This window comes from Dysidea avara, chromosome 5, assembly GCF_963678975.1.
Source record: "Dysidea avara chromosome 5, odDysAvar1.4, whole genome shotgun sequence".
NCBI lineage: Eukaryota > Metazoa > Porifera > Demospongiae > Dictyoceratida > Dysideidae > Dysidea > Dysidea avara.
Genome location: NC_089276.1, coordinates 20,447,166 through 20,464,363, shown reverse-complemented (window position 1 = coordinate 20,464,363; position 17,198 = coordinate 20,447,166). Strand labels below are relative to the sequence as shown.

At 37.8% G+C, this 17,198-nt stretch overlaps 1 protein-coding gene and 1 long non-coding RNA gene across 2 annotated transcripts in view; one reads left to right on the top strand and one right to left on the bottom strand.

Moving 5' to 3' along the window:
* Nucleotides 1-17,198, bottom strand: part of LOC136256184 (uncharacterized) — a 143,910-nt gene that overhangs the window by 80,207 nt on the left and 46,505 nt on the right. The window lies entirely within an intron of this gene.
* Nucleotides 1-17,198, top strand: part of LOC136256442 (sacsin-like) — a 40,727-nt gene that overhangs the window by 14,657 nt on the left and 8,872 nt on the right. The window contains exon 3 of the mRNA XM_066049398.1: nt 1,397-1,655. Coding sequence (XP_065905470.1) covers nt 1,397-1,655 — 259 coding nt within the window. The remainder of the gene's footprint in view (nt 1-1,396; nt 1,656-17,198) is intronic.

Sequence of the window (17,198 nt, the reverse complement as noted above, 5' to 3'; positions counted from 1 at the left end):
TTGTACTTGACTTATGCATTTGACCAGTAAGTTACATGTACTTATGTACAAATACAAATTACTAACCTTGTGGCCAGAGGAGGTTGATAATTCGTCATCATTCATCTCGTGATCTCAAAGAAATGTTGAATCTTGTGTGTTGAAATAATTCAATCTCTAATATTCTAAAGGAGGGATTGTACCAGTGTGTTCCAAGGCACTTATGTGTATATATAGACTACAATGTGCTGCTGCTTTACTAGCTGTTAAACAATCCTCAATACCTTGAACTATATACAAACTTGGTTGCATAATCACACATCATAGGATTATGACATATGACCAACCTCCTCTCCCTTGTGTGAATGTACATACGGCAGCAATTATGTTTCGTGGTCTACACAATGGCTGAGATGTGGTATGTAGGGATGCAGGGAATAATTTTGAAACACTAATGGGGCAATAAAAATTGAGAATTACGTATCCTGGCATTTAGACACAGCTTTAAAGCATAACTAATGCATAATATAATGGTCATCAGAATAGTTCACTGCTTTAGTACATTAGTCAGTAAGCATTTTGCTGACCAATATAGCTTTCCCACCAAATTGATACAGCTTGACTTAGCGATATTTGCAGCTTCAAAGTTTTCTCAAACATTTTGTTTGCAGAAGTGAAGTAAAAGTTTTTTTTTAGAATAATGAGTTCATTTTGGGACTACATAATATAAGCATTTTGGAAAATTCGATCTATGTATAGAATAATGATTTAAATTCTGGCCATAATTCCCACAAGCTTAGTGGTACGTAGAACACTCACCCACACATAACTACATACATTTTGTCTATGGTTGATGGTACCAAAGCATATGTACTATATCTGTGAACTGGCCTAGCATTAGACATGAACAAACTCCTTCCTTAGATATTAACCCTTGATATTATCATCAGGAGCATATGCTAGTACACGTACGTATATACCCAGAGTGGCACCTATAATGCCAAGGACATGAACATAAAAGATTTAATGTCATTACCAGGGGCGTAGGCAGGATTTCCAAAAGGGGGGTTCTGCCCTAAGTATAGAATTTCGTAGGTGTGCACATGTAAACACGTGTACACGTGTAAACATGTGTATTCTTATAAATTCATTCGCAATAGCGAGTAGAGGTACTTGAATTCCTCTGCCTGAAGACCTGTAGCTACCCATTTCAGTGGATTTGTGTAAGTTAATTCAGTTCTAGTTAACCAGTATCACGATTTAAAAAACTTAACTCTGAAAAGGGGGTTCGTCCGAACCCTTTGAACCCCCCCTGGCTACGCCCCTGATTACCTACAGTATATATACAGTACCTGCATGACTTGCATGCACAAACATTTCATCATTTTATTTATCACTTAAATATTACATGTGATAGGAAATGTTACAAAATGCCGATGATGCAAAAGCTACTGAGGTGAAGTTTTTCATTGATGAGAGATCACATGGCCAACACAACCTGCTACATCCTTCACTGGCAAAGTTCCAGGGACCAGCATTGTTGGCATACAATAATGCAGTGTTTACTGATGAAGACTGGACTAATATACAGAAACTAAAACGAAGTAGCAAACGTTCTGATCCATTCAAAGTTGGAAAGTTTGGAATTGGATTTAACTCAGTTTTTCATATCACTGGTATGGTTTACATGCATGAGTACACGTATGGTTAGAATCTTGCAGTGTTTTGGCTCATGATAGGTTTCACAAAAGTATAAATTGCATTGATGCATGCTAGGCAATGGCAGATCCAGGATGAGGCCATTTACCCCCACCCCCACCCCTTCCTTCTTGGAGGAGCCATACATACTTCTTTTGACTAAAATATTAAACCTTGTCAGGCCAAAATCAGTCATGAATAAGAGTATGTATTATTGCAAACGCTCACCTGTAACCAAAGTCAAAGCAGCTGTCTAACTGTCACCCACCACCTCCATACGTATTATGCAGCTCTAAACATAATTATAGTGTTGCTGGTGTTAAAGACATTCATAACCTTTAAACAGCTTTTAAGACTTTACAACCATCTGCAATGGCCAAAATAGCAAAAATCAACAGCAAGTCACTACTAAGAGGTGATTATTTGCTGCTTCAAAAATACAGCAACTAACAAAAGAACCTGCTCTCTCCAACCACCTACAACTTAGCCTGATTTCGCCCCTCCCCTTGTCAGCTCCTGGATCCACACCTGTTAGGATTCAGAATACATACAGTATTGACCATGCTGTTTTTAGAGATAAGAAATTTAGTGAAATCTGTAAGAACAGCAAAATTATTGTGCCACAAAAAAGTCTAGTTATACATTATGTTAACTGAATGATGTATTTTTGGCAAAAATTGAAGCATGTGTTATTGGAAATAGTCGAATAAACCTAGTTAAAGTCGGCTGATTGGTTATTGAAGATACATAAAAAGAACTGTGTTACATACAGCAGTATCCTAAAGAAAACATGAGTCTGATCAAAAGTGACAGCAGCAAATATTTTCTGTTACTAAGAGAGTTAGGGGTCTAAGTCATTGCATTTTCCATACAGTGTACATATATGTCAGTTTGTATAAAATTGAAAACTAGGGCTGGGACAAATAGTTCAAAATTTTGAATTACAAATGTAATAAATTGATGTTTAAAATGCCCTTGTGTGGGCGTAGAGTAAATACAGTGCAAACCTACATACCATACCACAGTAAATAAAGCCAAAATGCTTTAGAGAATATAAACAGCCTTTTGTGTTTTGTCATAGCACCATGAATTGAAATCAATATTCTTGATTCAACCAGTCTTGTAGGATAAGTGTAACATGATGACATCATAATGATCCATATTTGTAAACTAATTTGGCAGGTTTAAGATCACGAGTTCCTTCCCAAACACATGCTGTGTACCTATTTGTTTCATGGTCAACTGTTAATCTAGTTATATATTGTGCCATATCCACAATGCTTATCTGCCTGGCTTGTGCAAAAGTTATCATACAGTACAACAGTACTGCATAGTAGGGACCACAAAGGAGTAGACTTAGCCCACGAAATATCATCACCTAAAAACCAGCCTCAATCTTCCCTAACGACAATGAGGCAGTATTGGTAGGCAAAACTAAGCCCAAACAAGCCTTCAGATTGACCCGAAATGCTTTCAACAAGTTGCTACGGAATTTTAAAAATATAGCTATATTTAATGGAATTTTCTACTGACTGACTAACTGACTAACTGACTGATGCCTACAGACAAGTGTAACTGGACAACGGCTAAGGTTACGGGCTTAATTTTTCAATGTTTGACATTGCTTTGACCTAAGAGGTACCTTTTGGCATACTGCAGTATGTACAATGCATTCTTCATGGACTTACCAGTGTCCTTGTTTGTGTCCCATTCATCTTTGCTAACAGTGAAAGTGTCGATTTGGCAGTGATACAGAATGGCTTCCCTTTGTAACGGAAGTCGTCCATATTTTTCATAGTGGCTATTTTGATTGCAGAGGTGCTTTTTGAACAGTTCTTGATTCATACTGCTGTGTAACGGGTTGAACGTAGCCGACAACAAAGCATAATGGATACTTCACTTTTCAGACAATAATTGACATAACTGGGGCACGCTGCACCATTTCTTTCTTTTCGTCGGTAATTGTGGATTGCAGAGGTGATTTTCAAACAGTTCTTGATTCGAAATGCTGTGTAACGGGGTTGAACATAGCTGACAACAGATACTTCACTTTTCAGGCAATAATTGATATAGCTGGGGCGTGCAGCGCCATTTCAGATGCAGTATGCGTGGGTTCACCAGTCATAATAATTTCTGTGCATTTCCGTTATGGTATCTTGAACACAGTAGGGATATAACACTTCTTATTGTTTTACTGTGATTTATCGTGCACTACTCCAGCTTGTTTCAGTACTTTTTATCGATCTGCTATATGGTCCCTACTCTAGTTGAAAATTACAGTGTATTAGTATAGATATTTGTATGAGTGTTTATTTGTTTTGTGTTATGTACACTTTATGGTGTTGGATAATGTTATGTGGTAGATATCTGCATGAGTGTTAGTTTGTTTTATGTTGTTGCTACGTACACTTTATGGCTTTGTGGAAAATGTTATTGGGGCTAGAATTAGGGCAAAAGTAGGCAATAGAGCTAGGTGCAGTGGAAGAGTGGCATGTATAACTAGGAAAATCTAATATATAGTCATGTGTATTTTGTATGTATGTACAGTACAGCTCACAAGTAACGTCGCGAGTATACACATGTGAGTAATGCTCGTATCTTCTCGCGGGATCATTCTTTTGCAATGTACTGTACAATACCTGTGGAACATCGCATGGATATGCACTAGCCATGCGAGAAACTCGCCACACATGAGAACACTCACCACTGACTTTAGTACCTTCATACAACACTTAAATCACATAAACATTTGTGACCGGTCCCATATGTTCGTGCAAGCCTAGCTAGCTAATTTTACAGTAGAATGCATTAAAACGCGTGCTGGCCGGCCCGCATAATGCAATGTGTAGAATATTTACGAATCGAAAAAAAATCCGTAAATTCTAAAGCACTTGTGTCACACTGAAGGAAAGTGATAACACCAAAACCTTTGGTGGCATCATGATCCCCAAAGCAAGAGGAGTTCCAAAATCTTTGTTTCGTATCAGTACTCCAAAGAAGATGGAAGATATCAATGTTAGTCTGCCTTGCATTGGACGAGCGGTTCACTATCGCTTTTTCTCACGTTCGTTCGCCTTCGCCTGTTCCCCCTGGTCGTAGGAAAGGCCTGGAAGACAAAACTTATCCAGCAATGGATTTGCGTGTTCATGGAGAATTTGATGGTGCAAGTTGCATCTTGGTAGAAGACTGCATTCGTACGTTATGATCATTTTATTAAGCACCTGTAGTTCATTGTCACTGCACAAATTGATTTTTTGATATTGCCACTTTGTAGCACTGTAACTTTGAAATTTCTTGGTTTCTAGAGTTGAAACTTCGGCTGACCATTCCTTTGGCTATCTAGAAAAGAAAATATGAATTTGAAAAATGCACTAACTGGGGTTCTGTCGCATTACTTTGCGACCAATCCATCTAGGTCTACGGTAGCTACTGCTAGCTACAGTACTGACTGTAATACGTGAGGCCAGTCAGCCTAGTAGCTAAGTGACCAAGTATTCGGTAGCTACAACACAGGCATTGCAACAGGAGACCTCACAGCTGGCCAGTGCCACCTCCCAACACCATAGGTGAGTCCTGTCATCTCGTCTTGCGTGATGCTCTCGAGTAAAGTTTGCTATCATGGAGCATCACTGTAGCCTTGCTGTATCCACGCGGGTCACTCGAGCGCACCTCACGCGTGTCGTGCGTGTACATGTGACATTACCCGTGAGCTGTACTGTACATAATTACGATATCCATGGTTCGTAAGTGGTGATTGAGCCAAGGTGTTGCTGCACCAATCAGCATGTTAGCTACTAATTTGTTTGATTCCTTACTATTCATATGCCTTAACAACTATTTAAACATTCATTTTTTCTGTTGTTAAGCTCTGTTTCATTTATTTTAAAAGCTGAATATATCCATCCATGAGTTTCAAATCCTTGATATTAATCTAACTTTTGCATTCATTTGTTACTTTGACTGTCTCAGTATCAAGACACATGGTAGTATGTCATGCGGCCAAGAAAGCCAATGCAGCACACCATGAGTATATTTACAGAAAGCAACAAAATGCAATTTTCATGCATACGTAGCTCTGTGCTCCCTTCTTGAATTGGAATAATCAAGACTCACGGTAGTGAGTCATGCGGCCAGTAAAATAGAAACGTGCGCCGCAGACAATAAATGATGCAACCACTGCACATTAGGATTTTACAGGAATGAATGTTGTCAAATTCAGCCTGCCTGTAACTCACCCATCGTTTACGCTATCCCTCTGAAACTAAACTCATCACATCACTAGTAACTACCACACAAACGGTGAAGCAAATCCATGTCGACTATTTTGAGATCGAGATTGCTGACATCAAAGGGGAGGGTTTTTTGTGTTTTTTTATTGCATGCGGTTAGACGCAACCGTAGTTGTATTCCTTGCGTTCCTTTGTGCATTCCGAACATTGATTGCCCTGCTATCGCTTCCACAGTCTCTCAATCACCTCAAGATTCACATCATCGATTTTGCCATACATCATACCCTACAGTCATATTTTCAGCACCAAAACAAAGTTTCAGTCATCTTCAGTCAACCTAGAGGCCATGCAGATACAAAAGCCATATTGCTGTTTTCCACAATACTCGCTTGGGATGTAGGGAAATGTGTCTTTAAACTGTTCTAAAATTTTCATTGAGATTGTTGCATATTGTGTTTTAGAGAATGGCTAGTTTGAAATTTGAATTTAGTCACCCCCATGTAATTTGGTCCCTAAGGGCATGGCTTAAGAAATTAAAGAATGACACAGAGCACAACTTGATAGGCACCAGCCTATTATGCTTTTAATTTTGCCTATTATGCTATGCTGCAGTGCTCAAAATTTTTGCCTATTATGCTCATAATTATGCTCAAATTTTTTGCCAATGTTTTGTTACTTTCTATGGATAGTAATAAACTTTGGCTTATGAACAACTGGTGAAATGTAAAAAGTGCTTGTTGTGCATTAAGAATTTGGCTGCATTGTAAACTATAATAACAGTCGTGTCAGATAACTACTTAATGCCATATAAGTGGCATCGACTGTTTTATTATTGTAAGTCAACCTTATTCTGTGGCATGCAGTTTTGCTTACAGTATCACAATTATTCTGCCTATTATACTAGCATTATGCTTGATGCTTTCAGGCACCTATTATGTTCAAAATTATGCTGGCATAATAGGCTGGTGCCTAGTTATTGAACTGGGCTGTAAATAGTAAGTGTAGGTAATCAGTGCATGTAGCCATAACAGAAGTGTGCAAAAAACTATGCCATCGTTTGAGAATGGCTAGTTTGAAATTTGAATTTAGTCATCCCCACGTAATTTGCTCTCTAAGGGCATGGCTTAAAGAGTTTAAAGAATAACACAGAGCACAACTGCGGTCACCGGTTATTGAAATGGGCATAGTAAGTGTAGTTATGATCAGTGCATGTAGCCATAAAACAAGTGTGCAAAAATTTATGCCATCGTACACCAAGTATTTAGAACTGTCACAATGTAGATCATTTATAGCTTATATAGGCAACCCCACACAAATGATATGGGTACAATCATGTATGTAAACATGCAATTACAACATACACAGGACACATGAATACCCAACAGATTTAAGGTACACAATAATAATGTAATAATTGTATGACTGTCTGTGATATAACTGCTATGAAAACAAAGTCTCCACTTCTCCAGTTTGGCCCAGCAGATTCTACCACAGTAGCAGGTCTCATATGACAGCATATTCATGATGCTTCTCCAAACACAGATAAGGAATGCTCAATAGTTTAGAGTAAGTCTACTAACAACAATGTGCAGAATCCAGATGAGTGGGTGTGGCTCCAGTATGTCTAGACAGTTAACACACATTCTTGATAACTGGGTGTGGTTCACATAAGTATGTACTAGAGTTGCAACAGTACCGACACATAGTCTCCATTCAGGCATTGCATCAAGATCATACAGCAATATATCAAACAACACAAAGAGCAACATACGTATTGTTGCATCTCTAGTATGTACACTCCATCAGTACAACCAAGCTTGTTGCAGTGAAACCTGTCAGTATAGAAAGACAACCTCTCTAGAAAGGCCAATTCTAAATCCCTTTAGTGAGAATTTATACGCTGCCAAGCAAAGGTGGCAATGGATAGGTTCCACTGTAATTTATTTTTACACATGCTCTTATCCTGTACATTCTGTGAGGGGATGAGATCCACTTGGCCAGGACAAAATGTGATCCAAATGTCATGACTCAACCCACTTACAACCCAGTGGCAAATGGAACTGAGTATTTATAGGGGGCAATATGTCTAAGATTGTGGACACATTACAACATGTGCATACAAGAAATGCTATGTACCTTTTTAGTATTCCAAATCACCACATTATGCACGGACCAGTCAACACAAAACTGCATAATGCCTATCAATAAACCTGAAGAGTAAAAGTCACGAAGAAGTAAAGTGCATACGTACAGTTAACAATGGTGAACAATATTAATGGTAACAATGTACACTGAAACATTACTCTGGTCACTTTACAGAGTCAAAATTTTTGAGCAGGTAGCAGATTGCTGTGTACACAAAACAATGCATTCAGGGATTGTGTTTAAACGGACGACAAGGTGACATAAATACCATAATATACGTAGTACAAGATATACAAAGTGTCACTGCTAGACAGTGTACTGTTATGGCTACCATACAGACCTGAGTAGTAAATCAGCTAAGTAGGTGCAGTGGAACCTGTTTAAGATGGTTACTTTTGGGCCAAAATTTTTAAGCACGTATATGCTTTAGCAAGGCACTGATTTAACCATATAGATGTCTCATGGGGGAATTTAAAAGTTGGCCTTCTTAGTAACACCCCGTTCACACTACCCTCTAACCCGGGTAGAGCACGGCACGGCTTGGAACAAACTGGAGTGTGAATCAATCGAGCCGTGCCGAACTGGGTCCAGCGTGGCACGACAAGGAGAGGTGGGCTGGCACGGGTTGGCCCTGAGTTGACTCAGGATAGCATACAGTCTAAACGCATTCCGAGCTGGCCAAGTCAGGTTAACAATATAACTTGTTTCTGTTGGCCACACAGCAAGTATATTCTATGTTCTAAAACTGTTCTTCAAAATGGCTATGACGTACCGTAGTTCTAGTAAACTTTGTGACAATTACGCTCGAACGACGTGTTAATAATCCTGGAGAAAGGAGCATCCACTAGCTTAAACATGGTGTCTCTAACATTGTACGGCTTATTTCAGCTGGTTCTACACTTCCTTGCTACAATTCTAGTGTCTTTTTATTAAGCGCCTAAATAATCAAAAGCTCATGCGCTTCTCTTAGCTAATTATTATTTGGCGCTCGCACTATCGAGCTCGTGTCAGATGCAGTAGTGTGAACAAGTGCCAACCCGAGTTCAATAACCCGAGTTGAAAACACTCTGGCTAACCCGGGATAGTGTGAACGGGGTGTTAGAAAGGCAACTTCTATACAAGTAGCCACCAAGGCAGTTTTCACTGTGTAAGACTTAGGGCATTAGATATTTGGCATTTCATGTGCTGAAAACCCACCACAGTGTACTCAGACAATGTTGACTTGTGGTCATCACTAAACCACTGGAATGCTGGAAGTGAATTGTGTTACTTTTTGCCTTATGCCTTGGCTACTATATAGTAGAGCTGAACTACAGATATCCTGAAAAATATCTTTCCGGTTATCCTATGGATATATAACAACATCATCATTTGTTTCATTAGGACCGAAGGTAAAAATTCTTACATGTCAGCCATTGCAGCCAACTTGAAATGTTCGACATAGCCTATGTGGATCAACATTTTTAGAATGTACTAACAGGTTGGTTAGCAACACTTGCCCTCTTGCTGCCAGTCATACACACTGCCACACACTAAAAATCCATCACTAAAGTCCAGTTGCATGTAAGGGAAAGTATTTTAATTGATCTTTTAATTACGTTTGCGCAACCACTAGATGCTGTGGTTAGGCATAAAAATGTACAGAAACCATTGGGAAACGGACAACCACGGACACAAAATCTATTGTCACCTTAAATCTAAAGAAGGTATCCGAGTTTTTTAACCAGTACTGGAAACTACATTGATTTCTACGCCCTGTGATGTTTGTCTGCTGTAAACACGCTAAGCCAATAGTGAGTTATGAGCCAGTAAACCATAGAATTAGTGATGAAAATGTTTTTCGGAGACGAAATACACAGGCAGCTGCTTGTTTTCGTTGTTTACCACAGGTACAGTACATGAACAAGCGTTACAATCACCTGGACGATGTATCTTGGCCTGCTGAACAGGCTATTAACCTAGTTGGCTGCTATGTCGATTCAGCGCTTTCCTGTGAAGCGATTCACTACAAAGCTTATTGTTAAGATTTGTTGCCATTCTTGAACGATTTTCTAACTCTGAACTTACAAATAGCAGCTGTGAAAAGCCTTGTCTGGTAATTTTTCTAACTTCACGGCCCTATAACTCAGGCATCTTTCATCCTATTTACAGTGGATAACCACGAAATGACAGAAATCAATGTAGATTCTTCCCATATACAGAAAATAGGAACATACCGTATACTTTGAAAGTAACGGAAGTTTTACTGTAGGTTATCATTGTTTTCCCAATGGCTTCAATACATTTTTATGGGCATCCACAGCATCCAGCGATTGCACAATGGGCGATTAACACTGATTGCATTCCTAAGGTCTTACATGCAACTGGACTTACCAATTGGCCTGTGGACTTGTGGTGTTCCAGGTAAGGCAATGTTGCACTGTTAAATCTTCTTTGCTTATATGTTTCTGGCTTCATATATCCTTTAAGTACAGTACAGCTTTAAACACAGTGAAAAATCTGTATAATGAGGTCACCTGTCTAAACTGGCCATTGTAAAAATCCCCTCATGTACCAACTGTGTACAAAGTGGCTGCATAATGCAGCCACCTCCTTAACCCTTAAACCCACATAATCCAGAAAATAATAGATACATATGCTTTGCACTAAGCGCTGAAACTTTCGTAGTGTTCATCCTAGTATGGCTATGCAATTTATGTCATTCTACTTGTGATGTAACAAGAATTAAAGTGATACCTAGGGTTTTACCGTAATGCTAAATGGTAAGGTCAAAACTAGCCGTGTAAATAACTTTCAGGTAAGGAAACATGCAAACCCTTTATGAAATTGTCCATAACTCGATGGTGGTTGCTCCTATTACCTTGCAACAACTTCCATTTAATTCACCGTTACATTTTCACTATCACGCCATATATGACTCACGCGAGTAAACGCACAATTGAAATTAAACACGTGGCAAGAATTTTGGAACACAGAGCAACTCACTGTTGTTCATCACTTCAGAACAAGTAAGCCACTGTAGTTACAGTGTTCATTTAATCTTCTCCAAGTAGCCCAGTGAACAGACTTTTAACCAATGTGTAGTTGTAGGTTATAAAAGTTAAGTTACCCCACTAGCATTGCCATGCATGCCCATGTTGTGTAGACACGCATTTCCCAAAAGTTCTTCGCGGGTTTAAGGGTTAATAAGGTCAGAAGAAATTTTCTCCCTACGACATGTTTTCACTGTACTAGTGAAGGATTATCAAGATAACACTGGGATACTACAGTATCTTCTCCAGACAACCTCCAAATATAGCAGTAAAATTTTCACCCTGGTCCAATAATTTTATGCATCATGATAGAGACTCACAACTGTCATGGTAGGCACTAATATGTTTTACAATTAATTTTTATAACACGAATACATGCACGGCAACTCACCAATTGTGTCTCAATCTCTGCAACATGAAGCGACAATCTTCAAGATCCTCTGAACATGTCTGAAACATCACAATATTCTGGTGCACTTATTTATAAGTAATATAAATTTTAAAGGCGTTTATTTAAGACAGATAATTACACGTCCCGCTATTATCTCTGTACTATATTCGCCGTTTTCTCTACCCTTCAACTCTTCACAAGAGCTCGTACTGTAGCATGGGCAGTGGCATGGCTCCTCCACTTCAATTAGTCAAGTAAATTGGTACACTCTAATAGAGCAGTCAATCCTCACTCTAATAGAAAGTCACATTTCTACAAGTGCTATGTTTTTTATATTATAAAGTCCGTAAGTAACTAGCAACTTAACTTCCTGTAACAACACAATGCAATTCTAGGCAGAAGTTGTAACTAAGCTGTAACTTTGATTGCTTTATTAGAGCTGCTTTGTGACTGCTCTATTAGAGTATCTTGATTGTTTTAATGCAGTGTGAGATGAACAGTAAAGTGTTGCTAAAGGTTTAAAGGTTAAAATGCATGTTAGTTGACTGCAGTCACATGCTACTAAAATTACAGTTTATTTAAAACATTGTTTCACTATGATAAATTGTCTACAGCAATATTCTGTCACTGTAATCTAAATTTAAAAGGGGTTTCTGTCAAAACCATGGAAACCCACCTAGATCTGCTACTGTTTTCAACATTGAGAATATGCTTATTAATAACAGCTAATAGCTGTAAAAAAAGTGCGCATACAAGTAAAGCAGAGTTAACTGTGACATTAAGTTGTGATATACCATAGTACAGCCATGTGTAAGATATGCAAGTTGTGAATATTAATCAGATAATACAGTTGTAAAAGTATTAATAAGAGCAAAGTGATGCTGCTAGTCTTTAAGTCCTGCGAGCATCTTCATAAATACCACTCAAATTTGATTCTCAATAAAACGAAGTGTATAGATTCTCTGATAGCAATAAATGTTTGAGTTTGGCCGCCTTTCCTTTGTTCATAGCATTACCGTATACAGGAAAGGCGGCCAAACTCAAACTATTTATTGATATCAGAGAATCTACACACTTTGCTTTATTGAGAATCAAATTTGAGTGGAAGATGCTCGCAAGACTTAAAAACTAGCAGCATCACTTCGTTCTCATTAATACTTAATATTCACAATTTGCATACCTCACACATGGCCGCACTATGGTATATCACTACTTTTTGTTGCAGTTAACTCTGGAATGCACTTTTTTTTACAGCTATTAGCTGTTTTAGATGGGGTTTTTATACTGCAAACACCTCCACCTTCAGCACCCCACATACCGAATTTGAGCAAGATTGACTAATGCAATCATGAAATACAGTATGAACCTTCAAATTCAGTTTAATTTCTTCATTTTTTTCTTTGTTTAGGGGGCTCAGGGGACTTAGATAGTTCTTTTCGCACTCTTTATAAAAGCCATTATAAAATGCAAATGTGTAACTCAATTTTCTTGAGCTTTGGCACACCTTTAGAACGTTGTGTGGCACAATCACGTACCATGATCGGTGTAAATCTGGTTAATAGTCACTAAGCAATGGACTATTATTTGCATTAAAAAAGGCTGCCTTGTTGTCACACCTACAGGGTAAACCGCTTACGGGAAACCTTAACAATCAGCAAGCGTATAGGTTAACCATCATAGCTCAAACTTTTTGTGGTTTAAAAAGCAATTGCATTAACAGCTATAGATTACAAGGTAAAAACTAAACGGCTGTAATAATGAGGTCGAAATATTCCAATAGAACAGTCACCATGGGGCAAAATAGTGCATGAAAAGGTTGAAAACAACAACTTACCTGCGTTTGAACTAAATACCCAAATCCTTAACCACTGAGCCGCTGCTATCACAGCTGTTCATGTCGCTTAATTTCTACTTTATAAATTAAAATTCTAGTATTAGAAATTATAAAAATGTGCATTCTATTAGAGCATCACAATGTAATGAAATAAACTCTGTAATACAATACTATTGCAACTTCTCTAGTATTCCATCAAATCAAAGCCAATATTATAGCAATTTTTGCACAAATCTGCAGGTAGTACACTATATTATTAAGACCTACTCACACCAATCGTCATCATCATAATCATCATAATACATAAGTGCTATGTTAATAAAACTTGTGACAACAGGCTGGAAATTGTATTCTAACATAAAAGGTGCAGGATTTGTTTTGTTAAAATTGAGCAACTGTAACTTATCACATTTTGCATGAAAAATCAAAATACTCTAATAGAACAGTCACTGCAAAATCTAAATAGACAAACAGTACAATCATGTATACCCTACTTGGAAGGAATTTACTTTGATAAAAAACACTATTTCAAATAAATACAGGCACTACATGTATATTACAACTTCATATAGTTATGAACAAGCAAGCACAAAATTATATCAGTATATTGGCTTTAGTATCGGATCGGTAGGATTTTTTGTATTGGTAGAGCACTAGTCTGTCTTATTTGTGACCAGATTTTACAAAACCGATCCAAATCACACATCAGACAAAATCAAACTAACACCACCAGTGGATAGCTACACTATCGTACTACTCTCAGTACTACTCAAACTACTCAAGGCTGGTTTTAACAGATGTCTTTTCTGGGTAGTGTGGAGTGCTCGAATGGCCTTGTGAAGGACCTGGCTTGGCAAGAATCAGTGGTTTACTGGTGTACAACCTGATAATGTTGGCCACAGTGTTGGGCAAGTTACTTTTTAAAAGTAACTAATTACATATTACATATTACTTGCAACTGAACTATTTAGTTACAGTTACATATTATCCATAAAATAAAGTAACTATAATAATATTACATATTATATTACTTTGTGTCCACAGCCTTAAGCTGTCACGTGTGAAACTACCACCTTATCACGTGACATGATTGCGTTGTTGGACAATATACAAATCTTGGTTATAAGTAAGAAGCTGATGAATATGCTTTATTCAGTAGGCTTCATTACTTCGTTGTGGCTAGGCGTTACTCAGTGGATTACTAACGAGATTAGTAACTTCGTTACTTGTAGTAATAATATTACGTAATATTAGGTTCGTTACAGTAACTATATTACTTAGGTAACGCGTTACATTTGTAAGTAAAGTAACTTGAGTTATATTACCTGTTTTTATAGCGTATTTTGTTATATTACTTAGTTACCACAAAAGTAATAATATTATGTAACGCGTTACATAAGTAACATGTTACTCCCAACACTGGTTGGCCAGAATTTTTTCTGTTGATTTTGCTACATATCAGCCACTAGGGAGCCAGCACAGCCTTGTAATCTCATGTCTGGGCTCCAGTTGTGGTCTGCCTCCATTTTGAAGTCTATCTCTTGCCCACCCTGCCACCTACTACTCTCCACCCCTTTGTGAGCACTCGTGATACTACTTCACTCGTCCAACTGCTCACATTTTCTATCATATTGGGCGAGAAACTCTACAAGCAGCTGCAAGTACTGGATGTGGTCTGAAAGGTAATAGACTGATGCATCTTTTGTGTAAATTTCATACGCATGCTTGCTATCCTTGGCAAGTTATGCTGACTTGGATTCTTTAAAACCATTTATCTTGAAACTTCTGGATCATTTTTCCAAATCCAGTCACATATCATCTTCATTGTAGAGCTTGAAATAATAGCCTGTCATCTGTCATTTTCTGACCCAAAAGCCACAATGACCGACCAAACTGAAAATGTCGTGACATTATGACCTATAAAAACAAAGTATCTAAAAGGAATTGTGTATGAAACTGCTTACTACTATGGACCAGTGACTGCTCATGTTGCATGTTAATCTGTCACTATGACAGATCATTTAAGAGTAGAAGAACAATGCTTTGTGTGAAAACAACCTCAAAGCCAGTTTATGGTTGGCTTTGGGGTATATATTTAAAGTACAAAAAGAAGTGAAATCCATTTAAAAACAGCCACACTATACAAAAAGGGTGCAACCTTCAAAAAGCCTGGATGAAAAAGTTAAAGGTGATGCAATGATGCTAATGATAATCATACAGTATGATAGTACTGTATAGTAGGGGGTCATTCCATGTCAAATCAACAAGGAGTTTAGGGTCACCTCTCAGATTTTGATGAAACTTGGTGTGTTTGTAGTACCTGTGGTTCTTATCACTCATGCAAATTTTTAGCTCAATATACTTCATAGTTTCTGATTTATGACCATAAATATTTTGAATATTGCATGAAAAATTGGTCCAATTCTAGTTACAAATTCGACTGTAACTTCGCACTGTGTACATATTTTTATTAAACACAATTTTCACAAATGGAAGACTGTTGATTGACCTTTCCGGTGATCCTAAATTATGGGATATCTATTTAATTATGGTTCAAAGGTGTTTTATTGAAAACTTTAATCCTTTATATTTCAAAAAGGCTGCTTGAAATTCTTTGAATTTTTTTGTGAATAATGATTGGGTCATGGTCTATATTTGATAAACTTTTTGTGGTGGGACCACAATGGGCTCAAGAGATAATTATAATGAATTATGTTGTGGTATGTAGTGGAATTTTGTAGTCTATTATTGCTGTATGGGACTGTACACCCCCAATAACCACTCACAACAAGGTCATGCCAAGTTTGTCTTACAGAGTGAAGGTGTCTAGATACAGTGCAACCTGTATTAGCGACCACCTGTATTGGAAGACCACCTAAGTGCTCCAGTTAATTTATACTTCTTTAACTGAAATTAATGTATACGTACAACAGAACTCCTCTAAAGGGATAAAGTACCTGGATACCTTGCTAACCAGGATGCCCGTTTATACTCCCACTCTAGCGGTGCACATATACATTTGGACCAAGATACTTCTGTGGCTTTTGTAATCTGAGCACTTTATTATGGTCCTAGGAATGGAGGAGTTTACTGTACACATGCACTACTTGTATCTCAACATGTGAAATTACAGTAATTAATAAATTACTATACATCATGGCCATTTTGAAGATCAAGTCATAAATCCATGTACATACTCATGTAGGAGGTAAACATGTTGACCACATTTTCATGTGTATTTAACATTTACCTGTACTGATCTTCAAAGTGTGAATGCAAAATACTTTGAAATACCATTTAGTAATTACAGTACTATAAATCACACATTGAGGTGCAAGCAAGTGTTCATAATATAAAACACGTAATGCATCTACTGTATACAGTATAACTTCTATTCCATACACCATTGATACAGTGTTCATTTTTGAAAAACCACAGACTTTTCTTTGGTACAAATGTACAAAGTAAGATCATGAACACATATCCTGGCTATCAAGGTTCCCAGGTATCCTTTTTGAGGCCTGTTGTACCTATGCAGCCATGTACATAACTTGAATATTGTGGAGTGGGGCTACATGTGATAGTTGTAACATGGGCAAGAGGGCTTTGCCTGATATGTATGCCTGACTGCCCGAGAGCATACATATCAGAGGGCATACATATCAGGCAAAGCCTGAATGCCTGTGTTACAGCTAATATGTAACATTTCTTAGGCTAATAGCCTGTACAGGGCAATCAATCACCCAAGTCAATATGAGTGCAGCCACTGAATGTATTAGTATACCTAAAAGTTTTGATTATGGGTGAGCAACTAGTACGTTCTGGTTACGTTCGGTTGTGATAAATGGACATATCCTAGAGATATAATGGAGAATTTCCATTACGCAAGT